Genomic DNA, 17,825 nt, shown 5'->3' on the forward strand with positions numbered 1-17,825 from the left:
GTAAAATTGCAGGTTTTATTGTGGTTTTGAAGTATGCTACAAGTCTAAATTAGAGTCTACAGAACCAGAACCCCCATAAAACCCAAAATTGTTACTTGGGTTGAAACGTTTCGGCAGCGGGGTTTCATATCATCATATAACACTAGTTTACAAAACAACATAAAAAATGTGAACTTTAGTGGTTGACCAACGTTTCTAATGCAAAATCCTACGCTGAATTCAATGCCGTGGTCAGAAAAAATTAAAGTAGAGCTATTTTTGAGATATACAAAAAATTTGATTTTTTGAATTTTGGACAAAAGTACGATTACTAAAATGTTAATATCTTTGAAACTAGTGCTTTAATTTTAAATCTTTTTTTATGAAAGTGAAGCTTAATAAGTTTGCTATCGTTCACTAGAATATTATGTCTTAATTAAAAATTTAATTTTGAAGTTATTTAAAAATTTACAGCATTTTTTTTTCCTTCGAATTTTCCATAAAAATCTTGTTTTAATCAACATTTTTAATGGGATAAAAAGATTCAAAAAATCATTCCATAATTTATTCTTAAAGTCCATTAAAAACTGGAGAAAATGAGCCTTTAATGGATGAAATCGGTTGGAAATTGTCGAAGTTATGAAATTTTTTGTAAAATCATGGAAATTGAATGTTCCAAGATTGGCCGTTGTCCCGCTCCTAGGTTCATGCACCACTTCCAGTAAGCCTTTCTGCGGACGTGTACGCATACGGTGCATTTCACTAACACTACCAGCTGTCACGCAAAATTAAATGGGATATTTTCAACAATATAATTTACGCTTGTGTTTGTGAGACCGCTCGGCGAGAACCTAAAGCAACCAACTCAATTTGACTGCTTTCTTTCTTTAACATTGCTTAACGATGTATACGACAAAACGTGAATTCAAGTGTAAAAATGATCCTCAAAAGTTTTGTTACGCGTGTGGCAACTATATATTTACAAAATCGGTCAATTTCACTGCTTCGTTGCAAACTGCATACAGGCTTTATTTTAAAATTGATCCTGGAGACTTTGACAAACCGTGGATTCCAAAAGTATTATGTAGTTCGTGCAAAACGTGCTTGGCTAGGTGGATGTCAGGCGCAAGGTAAATTGATTTTTTGAATAACTTTCATATAAACAATTTATGTACAGCATGGTAGTGCTTTGTTCTTTCCTGATCGACATTATCTTACTTCATCTATTTTTGATAAGTGTTAATGTCTTACTAACTCACTTATTTGTTATCTGTCAGTATTTCTGCTTGACAAAAGTTAAGCAACAAGGACGTCACAAAACAGTTGAGTATCCACAAGTGGCTTCTATGACAAAACCTGTTCCACATTCAAGTTCGGTCCCGTATCCTGTTTATCCAAAGCGGAAACGAGCGCCCTCTGTTGAATCGACCGTTACAAAAAGTGAGGAGGAATTCAAGGAATTCAAGGAATGCGAGGAAGACTTCGAGGTGGAATTGGAAAGAAACCCAAAACTGTTTACACAATCCGAATTTAATGATTTGGTGCGAGATCTCGACTTATCGAAGGAGAAATCCAAATTGCTGGCATCACGCTTGAAAGAGGGATCAGCATTTATAATAACCGGCTTGATGATAAAATATACCAAATTCCGCTGCAGGAGCCTGATCACATTTTGTTCCAAAATCGTTATGGCATCCTGGAATGGAGACCACAATGCCCATGAATGAAGAAAACTAAGTTAATTTAAATTATAAGTTATAATAAAAAGATAATTAAAATTTTAATGTATGGAAGAGTTATTAGACATACAAGATATTATATTACAATTGCAGAGCAATGTGAAGAAAAGTCGTAACTATACACAACCAACTAAAGAGAAGAAAATTGAAGAATTATTATTTCTACGAAATAAATTTAAAGCAGTTTTAATAGAGAATAAGAATAATTTTAACATAAATGATTTTGATGCACTAATTAATCGATACAAGAGGATAAAAATAATTGTTAATGAAACTATAGAATTATTAAACGGTAGTAAAGAAAGTAGCACAACTGAATCTAACACAACAACTGACACAACTGAAGGAAAATTCAAGATGGCTAATGAAGAAAAACTTGACTTAAGCTTGGCAATAAAGCTTATAGATCATTTTGATGGGAATTCAACAAAGTTATTAAACTTTATCGAAAATGTAAATCTATTGCAAACATACTCCGCAGGAGTACCGGTAAATGATATAATTGATTTCGTTAAAACCAGATTAATTGGTTCAGCTCATGGAGCAATTGATGGGACTGCAACATTGAATCAAGTCTCTAACAGATTAAAGTTGAAATTTGGTGTAAAAATTACACCTAAAGCTATTGAAAATGAAATGTTTGCCCTCAAACAAGGCAAAAAGACTATTTCAGAATTTGGAAATGACATGAATATTCTTGCAGCTAAGCTTGCTGCTGCACATGTTTCACAAGGAACATTCGTAAATGAATCTGCAGCTGCACCAATAGTGGAACCAATAGCTGTGAATGCTTTTGCCGCAGGCCTTCGTGACAACCAAACTTCTTTTTTTATTAAAGCTAGAAATTCGACAAACCTAACTAAAGCAATTTCTGATGCTTTAGAAGTAGCTCCAATTCAAGCTGCTAACCCAGAAAATGCATTATGGATTGGAACAAATAGAAGATTTTCTAACCAATCTTATTACAACCAAAATAAACCAAGAAAATACACATTTCCTAATACTCGTATATTAGGGTTTAATCGAAAAAGTGTGTTTAATAAATACGGAAGTTATAATAAGTCAAATTTTGATAAAGATCGTTATAATCGTAATTATTATTACAATCAAAATTATAATCAAAACAAAAATAATAATCGAAATTTTCACAATTACAAAGATAAAAGGAATTCAGTTAATATGATTTCTTCACAGCGAGCTCCTGATGATCAACTAAATTCAAATCACTGTGAAACAAATTCGAATGATTTATTTCGTGTTCTCAATGAACCATGCAATTAGAGCTAAATTTCTTTTATACAATCATAGTATAGATTTTGTTATTGATAGTGGAGCCTCTTGTTGTATAATTGACCAAACATACATACCTAAATGGATTGAAATAAATGACAAATATAAAATAAATATTAAGGGAGTTAATGGAATAACTACTTCACTAGGATGTGTGAACACATTTTTAAAACATGGTAAGTTTAAATTTTCAATAACATTTCATGTTGTCCACAACCTACCAAATAATGTCACTGGATTGATTGGAACTGATTTTTTAAGTCAGTATAAGTCAAGAATTGATTTTGAAACCTCAAGTTTAACATTAACAACAAATCAACAAAATATTTGCATCCCTCTGAGTAAAGCAAATGGAACATTTTTAACAATTCCAGCGAGAACAGAAATTATAACATATATTTCTACTAACGAAACAGAGCCTTGTGTGATCCTAGCACAAGAGATTGATTCTCATGTATTTATTGCAAATACTCTTGCTATTCCAGTAAATGGAAAAATTCCAGTTCGTATAATGAATGTGAAAAATTATCCCATAAATTTAAAATCTATTGCACCCCAAATACGAAAATCAAGAGATTATGAAATATTTGAACTCGGTCCAACGCCAAAGTATGACAAAAAAAGAATTGATACCCTTCGATCAGAATTAAATCTTAATCATCTTAATGAAACATATCGAGACATAATATTAAACATTTGTATCAAATACTCTGATATATTTTGCTTGAAAACAGATTCATTAGGAACAACTCCAATTTATAAACAATCTATTGGATTAAATCCTCATACTCAACCAACGTATACCAAACCATACAAACTTCCTCAATCACAAAAAGGAGAAGTTGAAAAACAAATTAATGAAATGCTTAAAGATAATATAATAGAAGAATCAAAATCTGAATGGAACAGCCCTATTTTATTAGTACCGAAAAAATCCACAAACGATTCAAAGAAGTGGAGACTTGTTATTGATTATAGAAAGGTAAATTCACAATTACAAGACGATAAATTTCCTTTACCAAATATAGAAGATGTTATTGATTCTTTAGCAGGAGCAAAATACTTTACACATTTGGACCTTTCTCAAGGTTACTATCAATGTGAACTTAAACCGGAAGACAGACCGATTACGGCGTTTTCAACCTCCACAGGACAATATCAAATGACGAGGCTTCCAATGGGTCTAAAAATAAGTCCCTCTGCATTTTCCAGACTAATGACAGTTGCTATGTCAGGTCTTAATTTAGAAAAATGTTTAATTTATTTAGATGATTTAATCATTTTTGGTAAAACATTTGCGGAACATAACAAAAACTTAATTTTAATATTTGAAAGACTACGAAAAGTAAACCTTAAACTGAATCCTACTAAATGTAGTTTTCTTAAAAGGGAATTAGTATATCTTGGACATTTCATTTCAGCCGAAGGAATTAAACCTGATCCAGCAAAAATAGAATGCATTAAACAGTGGCCGGTCCCTACTACAGCTGATCAAGTTAAACGTTTTATAGCATTTGCAAATTATTACAGAAAGCACATACAAAATTTTGCTAAAATTTGCATGCCATTAAATTTATTAACTAGAAAAAATGTAACATTCAAATGGAACGATGAATGTCAATCTTCATTTGATCTATTGAGAGAAAAGTTCATTAACCCACCAGTTCTTGATTATCCTGATTTTTCACAAAATAATGTATTTGTATTACACACAGACGCATCTGGATTTGCCATAGGAGCTGTTTTATCAAACCAAAACGGAAGACCTATAGCATACGCAAGTAAAGCTTTAAATAAAGCAGAAAGTAATTATGCAACAATTGAGAAAGAACTTTTAGCTATAGTTTGGTCAATTAGACATTTTCGACCTTATCTATTCGGAAGAAAATTCGAAATTTGTACAGATCATAAACCTTTAGTTTACTTATTTTCTATGAAGGATCCTTCGAGTAGATTAACTAAATTTAGATTAATTCTTGAAGAATATGATTTCGATATAATTTATTTGCAAGGAAAATTTAATACAGTAGCAGATGCATTGTCCCGTATCTCCGTAAATGAGCTCAAGGAGATTAATGATAAAATAAGTGAAAATATTCTTGTAACTACAAGAATGCAATCAAAGAAAATTATTGATGACGAACTAAGTGATACATCAACGACATTGAATGGCCACAATGTTTTTGATTCGAAATTATTCGAAATTATCATTGATACTGATATAACAGAAGAAATACAATTTTCAAAAAGGGAAGCAAAGATTAAAATAAAACCAGCAAAGACATTAACTCAGCTACGGCGAATAATGGAAAGTCTGGTAAGAATTTGTATAAAGAACAAAATAAACGAGCTCGTAATGAAATTGTATGAGATAAATGCGCAAAAATTTTATAAAGAAATAAATGAAAATGATTTATTAAAAGGCATGCCAACGATACATATTATCAAAAATAACATCGTAATTATAAACGATGATTTAACGAAGAAATTAATAATGAATGATTTTCATATGCTTCCCACTGCAGGACATGCAGGAATAAAACGAACTTTAAAAACTATGGAACAAAGATATGTTTGGAAAAATATGCCAAAAGATGTAGAAAATTTTATAAGAAAATGTGAATTATGCCAAAAATATAAAGACATAAATCAACCAAAAATTCCTATGAAAATAACTTCCACTGCAACAAGTGCTTTTGAAAAAATTTATTTGGATTTGGTTGGACCCATCATTCCAGATGAACAAAGTAATCAATATATTCTAACTACACAATGTGAACTAACCAAATACATAACAGCTACCCCAATAAAAGACAAATCAACTGAAACTGTTGCGAAAGCATTCGTTGAGAATGTAGTTTTGCAGTTTGGTATTCCCAAAGAAATAGCTACAGATCGAGGAACTGAATTCATGTCAAAATTATTTACAGAAGTTTGTAATTTATTACACATCAACAAAATTAATTCAGTCGCTTATCACCATCAATCCATTGGAGCATTAGAAAATTCGCATAAAGTCATGGGAAACTTTTTACGCATACAATGTGATAACAATTCATTTCAATGGTCATCTTGGATCCCTTACTATAGATTTGCTTATAATACAACAGTTCACACAGAAACAAACAAAACACCATTTGAGTTAGTATTTGGAAAATTATGCACCTTGCCATCAAACATACATCATCCAGAAGAAATAGAGCCATTGTATAACTTTGACAATTATTGTAAAATTCTTAAATACAAACTACAAGTATCTCAAACAATAGCGAGAAATAAATTATTACAAAACAAGCAATCACGAACACAAAAGTATAATTGTAATTTAAATCACAAAGTGTATAAGCCAGGACAACTAGTGTTGATCAAAAATGAAACAAATTCAAAATTAGATAAAAAATATTTAGGACCATTTCCTGTTATACATGATGAAGATCCCAATGTTGAAATTCGATTTGAAAACAAAACAGATCTGATTCATAAACAAAGAATAAAACCATTTATAACAGATGAAGCGTGTAGTGGATGCATTTTAGAAAATAACAAAACTCATGTATTGTAGAATTACTAACTATTGTCAAACTATTGTACAATAATGATGAAAAGATAAGATGGTTTTTTATGTCCTTTTGAGAGAGTCCTATATTTTTAAATTAGGTTACAGCTCAAATAGGCTTTTTCCATCTTCTAAGATTCAAAAACAAGAACAAACAAAATGAAAAATTAAAATCAATTGCGCAGCATGCAAATAAAAAAAAATATCAAACTATATTTTTTTTAATAAAAATAAATAGGGCGTGTGGTGGATGCGCAAACCAATTGAAAAACAGTTTGATTAAGACGCAATCATTTCCGTTAAAAGTGTCGATGCGCAACATAAACGAAAAACAAACTTGTAAATCAAAATGACATTAATGTATACCAAGCATTTCCACTGGGTCTCAAATAAACATTCCTAAGAAATCCCAAATGCAATAAACATGTTTACTAGGTCAAGCGCAAGACGATCAACAACGCACGCAGACGGCGCAATGAATGAAATGATTGTTTGCATAGCTAAGCATACTTGCAATAAGCATAATCGATTGCGTGTGACTTTTGCCACATGGTATCGGGTCAATTCGTAAACAACAGGAAGCAACATATCAACATAGGACTTGGGAAAGATTCAGCATAAACAATATTGAATTCTATCTGCGCAATTGGTTAATTAATAAAACTAACTGAAACTGAAATATACATTATTCTACAATCGCAAGTCAGAGTGTTATTAACTTCGAATGCCAGCTCAACACAACATGCTGAGCAAGGAGGTCAAAATTTCTTGTCACAGGAATCGTCACAAGAAATTTGACAAATATTATTCTACAAAGGACAAGGCATGTTTTTGCCATGACGTAAACGGCTAGTTTGAAGAGTTTGGTGAGTCATATGATCCAGCTGAATGGCGTTTATTCATCGATAGCAGCAAGTTGAGCTTGAAAGCCGTTTTACTGCATCAAGGAAATGAGAAACCTTCTATTCCATTAGCTCATGCCGTTAATATGAAGGAAACGTATGAATCAATGGCTCTATTGCTCAATTTGATAAATTACAATCAACACAATTGGAAAATTTGTTCCGATCTTAAAGTGGTTGCCATGTTGACTGGATTGCAACAGGGATACACAAAATATATGTGTTTTTTGTGTAAATGGGACAGTCGTAAGGAACACTGCGTCCGAAAAGATTGGCCAAAACGGGATAATTTCACAATTGGTAAAGACAACTTTAAAAATGATCCTCTTGTGGTAAAAGAACGCATAATACTTCCACCACTACATATAAAACTTGGGCTATTCAAAAATTTCGTCAAAGCGTTGCAAAAAGAAGGGCCGGCATTCCAGTACTTGAAATCAGTATTTCCAAATTTATCTGACGCAAAGATAAAGGAAGGTGTATTTGTTGGCCTACAGATCAAAAAACTGCTCAATGATTCCGCATTCAATACAGTTTTGACACCAGATGAGGAAGAAGCGTGGAAATCGTTCCAGCGTGTTGTCACAACCTTTTTAGGAAATTTCAGAAGCCCAGATTATGAGGAAGCCGTCGATGAATTGCTCAAAAATTATGAGAAAATAGGTATTAATCAAAAATATTGTGTTTGTTACATATAATTAATTTCAAATCCTTTTATTTCACTGAACACAGGTGTGAATATGTCTTTGAAGATACATTTCCTACATTCTCACATGGATTTTTTCCCGGAAAATCTTGGTGACGAGAGTGATGAGCACGGCGAACGTTTTCACCAACAAATGAAGATGATGGAACGTCGTTACCAAGGGTTTTGGGATGAAGCAATGATGGGTGACTATTGTTGGTTTCTGATTCGAGAAACAAGTTCAAAACATCGAAGGCAAAGTCATTCGATTCTCAATCATTTTTAATAAAACCTAAATAAATTTCTTTTGTATCAACTCGGTTTTAAATCCTGATATGCCTTAATCAAATTGATACGTAGAGAAAAGAATCTCCCATGTAAACTTTACATGCGATTTGGATGCTTACAACGACACCTAGAAAAGGAACTCTAAAGCTGTTGTATTTCAGCAACATTTTTAAGTGTTTTACAAAAATGCTCATAACTTCGACAATTTCCAACCGATTTCATTCATTAAAGGCTCATTTTCTCCGGTTTTGAATGGACTTTAAGAATAAATTATGGAATGATTTTTGGAATCTTTTTATCCCATTAAAAATGTTGATTAAAACAAGATTTTTATGGAAAATTCGCAAGAAAAATTAAAAAAAATGCTGTAAATTTTTAAATGACTTCAAACTTAAATTTTTAATTAAGACATAGTATTCAAGTGAACGATAGCAAATTTATTTAGCTTAATTTTCATAAAAAAATTTAAAATTGGTGCACTTGTTCCAAAGATATTGACATTTTAGTAATCGTACTTTTGTCCAAAATTCAAAAAATCAAATTTTTTGTATATCTCAAAAATGGCTCTACTATAATTTTTTCTGACCACGGCATTGAATTCAGCGTAGGATTTTGCATTGGAAATGATCATCACCTTACCGAGTTCAAAAATGCTGTAAACTAGTGTAATTAATTCTCTTTTTTTTTTCTTCCATCGAGTGGCAATAAATACATGAACTTTTTTTTTAATTTTGCACAGGATTTCAAGAGAAACGAATTTCTGTCAAAAGATTCAAGAACCAACAACTAGGAGCGCTGGTTTCTTCTTCTTCTTTTTCTTCTTCTTATTCTTCTTCTTCTTCTTCTTCTTCTTCTTCTTCTCATTCTTCTTCTTCTCCTCATCCTTCTTCTTCTTTTTCTTCTATTTTATTATAGATACTTTCAGCCCTGAGCTGGTTATTGAGCTGATTACTGAGTCTTGAGGGATTATTTTTAGCGCATGAGTCTACTGTGGCACGAAATGTCCAATATTTCAAACTACAAAATAATAACTCAGTGTGCTCTTAACGGTGTTTTCAGAGCAGGTCACGCCATAGTATGTATATTCGATAGCAACTACTGTTGCGGTGCTTGTTCATTGTCTACAACTCGTGTTATTTGATTGAAGAGACTTTCAGCCCTGAGCTGCATCGCATCATGAGGAATTCCCAACAAACAATTTCAGCTGCAGATTAGCTTATACAGCCAAAATTTTCCTTATGCAGCTAATTTTTGCCTGTATAAGCTAAGCTGCAGCTAAAATTGTTTGTTGGGTTATGCTTAGCACAGAAGTCTACGGTGGTGTGAAATGCGCAATGTTCTTAGACGCATTTGCATACTTCACTGATCTCCTGCTTTTTTTTTCTTAAATTGCGATATTTAAAGGTAATCGCAATCTAAAAATCTCGTTTAAAACCAGTGAACATATACTACGGAAAAAACACGCAGAAATCAAAATCTTGAAAATTGGGTAATAATCCATCTCAATCTAAATCTAAAAACTATAACAACAGGTCTCCTGGGATAGCAACTTTTTCATATGGGCTGATAAAATAAACTCACGCTTATTCACACCGCCATGCCACCTTGCAAATGGAGAATGCTGCCATGATGCCCGGTCTAATTCATACTAAAACATAGCATCAAACACCATTCCTAGTCATTTATTTATGTTGGTGTATCAACTAAAACGATATCACATATATAAAGCCCCTCGCCGATGGTACTGCAAACAGAATGGCACTGACAGCAGCTTGACACCCTGATAAGATGAACGTTCGCTTATCGTTTTTTTTAACACCTATACGCGGTGAATGAGAACGACTCAAATATGAGTTTAGTTCACTCATAATCGCCAAAAGTGCAGGAACTCAGCGATGAGTAAATTTGCCTCATGTTTTCCCAGGTTTTTCCAGGATTTTCCAGGGAAAAATTCCCGAACTTGAGAAAAGTAAAGATTGGATTCACTCAGTCTATTGGTACTACTCCGAGACTGAATAAAATTTTTGTCAATTTCCTCATTTTCCGGCAGATTTTTAGGTTTTCCACAGGAAACCATGAGACAAATTTTACTAATATCTGAGATCCTGCACTGTTGGCAATTATGAGTGAAATAAACTCAAATTTGAGGCGTTCTCATTCGCCGTGTAGCTTATTTTTTCACCTCTTATCGACAAAAAGTGTGAGTAGCAAATTTTCACAATTAGATTTTTTAACAACTAAAATCAATATTAAAATGAACCACAATAACAAGAAATTCGTGGCAAACAACACGACTCAACAAAATACGAGATCCTCCCAAACTTCTAGAACTACCTCCATAACACGAACGACTTCAACGCGATTCGTGAGTCGATCCAGTTCATTTGCGACGAATGTCGTAGCAATTAGTAGCACCTACAATCCCGTATACAACCAAACGAGAGGGTCACAAGCATTTGGAACAATAAATCAAATAGTCCCCGACCAACCCTTACATAATACACCTTCCTCAGTGCCAACTCGGTTGACAGTACCAACCCTTACAGGCAATAACTCAATTACTCAAGATGCTCGACGTTTGTTGGCCAATTCTACTAGTGCAGCTCCAGGGTAAGTGATGCTTTTACTTATACTTATATTTCCCAAATTATAAATGATAATTAGCGCAGTGTGCTTAATTTGTTCGTTGACGTACGTATTTGTAACCTTGAAGGTAGATAAATTACTTCTATAAACAAAGAACATCTAGCTTTATGCGGATATGGACAATAGTTCAAAGCCTCTTTTGAATAATATCGCCTCTGTTATTCACAAAGGAAACCAAAAGCACAATAAAAATCAAGTCATCTAAAATTATAAATTATGATGTTACAATTATAAAAATGTGCATCAAATTTCTATTGAACGTATTCCTTCTATTACAGGCCATCAAATCATACATTTTCGGAGCGGTACGACCTGAAGGATAAAGCATATGTACTAATTTTCCATCACACGTTCAAAAATGATCCCGAACTACATCGAAAAGGAACTGAACATGATATAAAGTTGATCAAGGATGTTTTTAAAAACTATCGTGCAGAAGTACCTAGCCCCTGTGAGGATTACACGGTACAAAAGGTCGAGAAGAAAATGACTGAAAGTATGACAGTAATATAAAAAATAAGTCGAGAGGATGAAAAACATAATGCTTCTTTTTTTCAGTTCGGAAAAAAAGCTTTAACAACTATTCTTGTTTGATCGTGATTATTATGAGTCACGGAGAAAGAAGAGACCTTATAAGAGCAAAGGACAAAACGTACGATTTTGAGGCGAAAATTGTTGAACCGATATTGATGAATGACTCTCTTAAAAACAAGCCGAAGCTGTTTTTCGTGCAAGCCTGCAAAGGCGGTGCCACTATGGAAACGGACTTTCATCCCAAGGCTACCAACAAGTTCGATATGTTGAAGTGCTACAGCACTTATGAAGGTGAGTTTACGGGAATATTGTAATGTCTTATGTAAAAGAGAAAAGCATTACAGCTCATATTCACAATTAATATTTTATTTGTAGGAACTGTATCTATGAGGGACACTGAAAAAGGTTCGTTTTTTATTCAAAATTTGTTCCAAATAATTGAGAAAAATGCAGACAAAGAGATAATCGACATAATGACACTAATTAGGAATGAATGTCGCAGTACAAGGTAAGTATGAAATTGAGCTTTCCTCAATTTATAATATAATTGTTTTCATTTGTTTTAGAGTTCAACAGGCACCAACCGAAACATCTACGTTGACAAAAAAGTTCTATTTCAGTGATTTAAAGAAAAAATAACGACACAAGTTGCATCGGTGGACCCAACCATGGAAATTCAGTATTTTAAACAAGTTTTCTATGCATGTGTGTCAGAATAACAATCGACATCTATATGATGATGATGATGGTCCCACCTTTTACTCCTACAAAGGTTTTAGCTTGACGATTTATCTTCAAGATAATATACATGACAATTTAACCCGATTTGCAAACAAAATTGAACTGGTTACAGATACATATATAAATTCCCTCTAGAGCTTACAGTTGCTTCACAGCGATATTAATGTGGAAAAACTCAGGCGTCCACCTCTTAGTTCGCCTTTTTGTCCACCTAAAATACTCATAAGTAATACAAGCAATCAAGAGTTAATGAACAATCAACAAAGCATCCTATTACAATAGCAACCCCGCAATCTGATGCTATCATAATTTTAAGCAATGTCAGGAATGCTCACGAACCCCCAACATTTGCCAGAAAACATACTACTAACTCAAGGTATCTTCCAAATAAGCTTCAAAATTGCATTTTTTTTTTATCAAATGTAAAATTCTGTCCTCTATATCCGTAATTCGCGCGCGAGGCTCAAACCTTTGTAGACTACTTTATTTTTTATTTATCTACTATTAATTCAAATATTAAAAATCCGTCATCACCATCGGGGCAAACAGAAATAGATTTTACAGTGCTACAATAATTATTAAAAAGTCGTTTTGACAGCTATCCATATAAAATAATCCATTAGCGATAGCTTTGTCAAAATTCATAATTTGTCAATTCATAAAAAAATCACTGGATAACTGTTCAAAGGACAGATTTAACGTGTGAAATGCCGTGTCCTTTAAATTCTGTAAGTGTTGCTGAACGTTGGATATGTCTAGACACCGAATTGAAAACATTTATTCCTTTATAATATAATGAATTTTGTGAAGCACAAGTCAAGAAATGTGGTTTTCTTATTTCATCCGCGTTTTTAGTATTATATCTATTAAAGTCACTTCCTCTTTCAATTCGATCACACACATATCGAGGCAGCAAATCGATAACTACTTTAAAAATGAACACCACAGTCAAATTATCAATTCTCTACTTCACCGACAACCATTGTAAGGCGTCTACCATCTAAGTTGAGGAAGTGAATCTATTACATCTCACTATCAAACGCATTATTTTATTCTGCATGCGCTGTAATCTAGATATTTGTGTTGAAATGGCCAGATATAAAATGGAAGGGCAAAAGTCTATATGAGGAGAGATGATTGATTTGTATAGTTGTATTTAACTGGCAATAGTTTAATCGTTTTTCAGTCGACATAGAATTCCATACTTCTTGGCAATTTTCTTGATGATATTGTCAATGTAAAAGTTAAACTAAAGTTTGTCATCAATAATCATACTTTAATCTCCCGAACGCAATCAATAGTCTTATCATCAATTACAACAGAGACATTCTCATTTAATCGATTCCGCGAAATTACCATAAATTTAGATTTACTTGTATTCAATTTCAACTGCTTATCTTTCCGGAGACGAACCAGCCCAGGGCTGAAAGTCTCCTTAATAAAGATATAAAACGGCATCATCTTAATCCTTAGCTGCAATGAATAACATAGTATCATCTGCAAAAATATTAATTTCGCAAAATCCTAAAACACGTCGCAAGTCATCAATATACATAATAAATAACAGGGGCCCTACTACACTTCCCAGGGGCACTCCAAGTTTATTCCCCACAGGACTGAAAACAGAATCATTAAAAACAGTCCGTTGAGTTCTGTCAGACAAATAGCTTTCAAACCATTTATATGCAGTACTCTTAATTCCAAAGCGCTTGATTGATCTTAACAATTAGGGCCTAGAAATTGTTTCAAAAGTGCGTTTAAGACAGCAACAATCGTATCTTTACACTTCAAGATATTTTTCCACTTCGCTAATGCCAAATTCAACGCGGTTTCACAAGAATGACCTTCCAGATATCCCGATTGTTCTGGTATCAACAAACTATTACTATTTAAATACTCCAACAACTGGCCTTTAACAACAAGTTATAAAATTTTCTCTAATGTGTGCAACATGTTGAAGGGACGAAACTCTTCGGCTTTAATCGTTCCAGCAACTTTTTGAATAGGGACCACTATGCATTCTTTGCAAATGTGTGACACATGTCCATTTTGCAATGATTCATTAATAAGGTTCAACAAGATGTGGCCAATGACATCAAAGCAATCTTGAATTACTCTAGCATTAACAGTTTCTACTCCAGCCGATTTTTGGTAAAATTTGAGTGAAAACCTTCAAATCTACAACTACTATTAACTGGCTGTTTTATTTCGTCAAGTTCATCGACCAATTCAATGGATTGATTAATCAATGAAACACTGTCTACAAAATAATCACTAAACATAGCTGCAATTACTTGTTCTGACTGTTCTAATGTGCCATTAAAAGTTATGGACCGCAGTTTGCAATTACTAGGTCTTAATAAAGATTTCAAAATTTTCCATAACTCTTTGCTGTTGTTTTGATGCTGATCAATCTTCTTTTTAACATATTCACAACGAGTTTTCTTTATCGATTGTGAATACTTATTACGCGCGATTGTGTACCTATTCCAATGATTGTCATTATTATCATCATTATTATAGATCTACACAATTTTTGAAACCATTTGTCCCTGTTTCGTTTAAGACGCAAAAGATTCAAATTGTACCAGCTGTTCGAGTTATTCAAAGAAACAAATTTTTGGCCAACCACTTGATTTGAACACGTTTTCAGAGCGTTATTAAAAACAGCTGTAGATTTATCTAAGTTATCGGCCACGAATGGAAAATCCACGCTTCTATTATCAAGATTCGAAACACCTTACTTTGAGAAATATTCCAGCACTCCAGCACTTGAATTTTTCAAATCTATCGTAATCGTTAACATGATCTAAGACATTAATTACTAAGGTCTCATGATCGGTTATTTTCAAATCAGTATCCGTAACTGAACAAATCGAATCAAAACTGGAATGAACGAGGTCAATTCAAGTTCGACTGTGCCTGGAAAGACGCGTATATTCATTTACCGTTTGCTTTAAATTGAAAATCTCTGCAAAACGCTTCAAATGATAAGAGTACGCAAATCTTCATACAAGTGTAAAATGACATCATCTTAATCCTTAGCTGCAATGAATAACACAGTATCATCTGCAAAAAGATTAATATCGCAAAATCGTAAGACACGTTGCAGGTCATTAATATACATAGTAAATAACAGGGGCCCTAATACACTTCCCTGAGGAACTCCAAGGTTATTCCCCACGGGAATGAAAACAGAATCATTAAATACAGTCCGTTGAGTTCTTTTGTTTAACTAGTTCATTTATTTGGAAGACTCAATCGCGTTAGCTTTACGGAGCCGATAGTTCATTGTTCTTTGTTTGTAGCCCATCCCTTGAGTTCTGTCAGACAAATAGCTTTCAAACCATTTATATGCAGTACTCGTACCCAAGTAATACTTGCAACATCTTGCATGAAAAATAATAAAAATTCCTGTTGTAGATAAGTTACATATTAATTGCTTTTAAAACATCCTGCGTTATAGTTATAGTCATAAATAAGTTGCGCAAGTCAAGCATATTTTTCATGGAGATATCTAAAGCACCTGTTCTTCAAATATTTCAACATAAAATTGACGTTTTAGCGCATGGCATAAGTAAAATTTGTTGGAACCAAATGTTAATAATTGCAATTCTAAATCGTTCAAAAGAAAGCAAACGACAAAATTACTCTTGGCCAGAAAACAATCCAAAAATCCTATCAAGTCAGACACTTCGGTGTTATCCTCGACTCCAAGTTAACCTTTGCTGATCACTACAATAACTTTTTTTTATTATAGTCACTTTAACACTCTTGGGTCATTCGTGACTTGTCCGGGGGTGAGATTTGAACTCGTGACTTTGGCGTGAGAGGTATGGATGTTAACCACTACGCCGGGGTCGCCCCCACTACAATAACATTATCTACAAAGCAAGCAACATGCTCGGGTTCATTAAAAGATTTAGTTTGCACTTCAATGATCCCTACACAATAAAAACACTTTACGTAGCGTGGGGCCTCTTTCGAATATTGTAGCATAGTTTGGGCTTCATATCATGTTACATATGTAAACCGCATTGAATCAGTTCAAAAGCAGTTCTTGTTGTTTGCTCTAAGAAAGTTGGGTTGGACGAGTTGACCATTTCCATCTTATGAGTCGCGGTTGTATGCTAATTAATTTAGATGAACTCAAAAAGCGTAGAGATTTTTTTTAACTAGTTCGTTTATTTGAAAGTCGGAGCCGATAGTTCATTGTTCTTTGTTTGTAAAAAAATTCACTTAATTCTAGTAGGAGTTGGGCCGAATACTCGCGGCTTACATGAGGTTGGAGAGGTACATTGTCGAATGATCAGAACAGGGGAGGAGCTTGGGGGTAAGGTTTCGTTTTTTTATCAGAGCGTTGTCGCCAGTATGAACGGTAGTGCGATTCTAGTTTCGTCTGGAGTTCGAGCGAAGAGAGTTCGCAATGATTGCTCTTATGAACGATGTGATTTTGCAAAATATTAATGTATATAGAAGATTAGGTGTATGTAGTTGTTGTAGGTAAGTTGTATTTATAAATAGTAGTTATAAGTTCTTAATTTAACGCAATCCAATCCCACCAAGGTGGTCATTCTTAAAACAGGCCTGATAAGACTGGGAGCTGTAATTAATAATAATTGAAATTTCAAAAGAACTAAAGTGGAAAAGACGCGTCTGTGTCACTTGAGAAGTAATACATGTAAACCACTCAAATACAAGAAATAAAGATCATTTAAAGTCAAAAAAGTCAATAAAAGGAAAACATTAATTTTTATGCTCCCACTCGCACACTCCGGAATAGAAATTTGTGTAGCATCAACAATCAAAGAACAGACTGTGCCAAAAATAGCCCATTGAATATAATGATGTCTTGCTTTAATACATACTGTGAATCTATTGACATAACAATGAATAAGAGTACGCTTCAAAAAACTATCTTCACGAGGTAAGCAAGGCATCAATAATAAAATATAAATGTTATGCAAGTACTTGTAGTAAAATTGTAACAATTAGCGTTTAAGTAAAATTGTAAAACGGTCTGCACTGATTGACGACAAATAAATAAATAGTGTAATAACCTGCAGAAAAATCATCAAACAGAATATTATCATTGGAATTGCTTTGAGCATTATTCCATGAGCGGTGTTTTGCATTAAAATAACCAATAATGAAGAATTAAGACCTATGACGGGTAAGTTTCTGAAGGTAACCCGCCCTTGAGAAAATTATTTTGCTGGCCTACGTATTGGAATGGCAAATAGGCAGCTATATACGTAAGTTGTCTGTTGTTTCGACAGAAACTCCCAAATTTTCAAAACATCTGGTTTCCAATGAAGAAATAATTTGATGTTTGATTCGTTTATCAATAATGGCACTGGGTGAGTTTATGGAAATTTCCTCCACTCTTCCTGAAGTGTTCCCACTTCACTCGGACATGGAGCATAAGGCTAGCTTTTTCAAAGGACTTAAGGTTGTTTATTTCA

At 33.5% G+C, this 17,825-nt stretch overlaps 1 protein-coding gene across 1 annotated transcript; it reads left to right on the top strand.

The window, feature by feature from the left end:
* The first annotated feature begins 10,655 nt into the window (after positions 1-10,655).
* LOC135707043 (caspase-7-like) lies at positions 10,656-17,418 on the top strand. The gene is made up of 5 exons (XM_065228768.1): positions 10,656-11,049; positions 11,364-11,581; positions 11,644-11,910; positions 11,995-12,127; positions 12,186-17,418. Exons 1-5 carry the CDS (start codon positions 10,694-10,696, stop codon positions 12,256-12,258), a joined length of 1,047 nt encoding a protein of 348 aa, XP_065084840.1. The 5' UTR covers positions 10,656-10,693; the 3' UTR covers positions 12,259-17,418.
* The last annotated feature ends 407 nt before the right edge of the window (positions 17,419-17,825 follow it).

Source organism: Ochlerotatus camptorhynchus, unplaced genomic scaffold, assembly GCF_037179485.1.
Source record: "Ochlerotatus camptorhynchus isolate MF236.1 unplaced genomic scaffold, CSIRO-AGI_Acam_v1.1 ptg000302l, whole genome shotgun sequence".
Classification (NCBI taxonomy): domain Eukaryota; kingdom Metazoa; phylum Arthropoda; class Insecta; order Diptera; family Culicidae; genus Ochlerotatus; species Ochlerotatus camptorhynchus.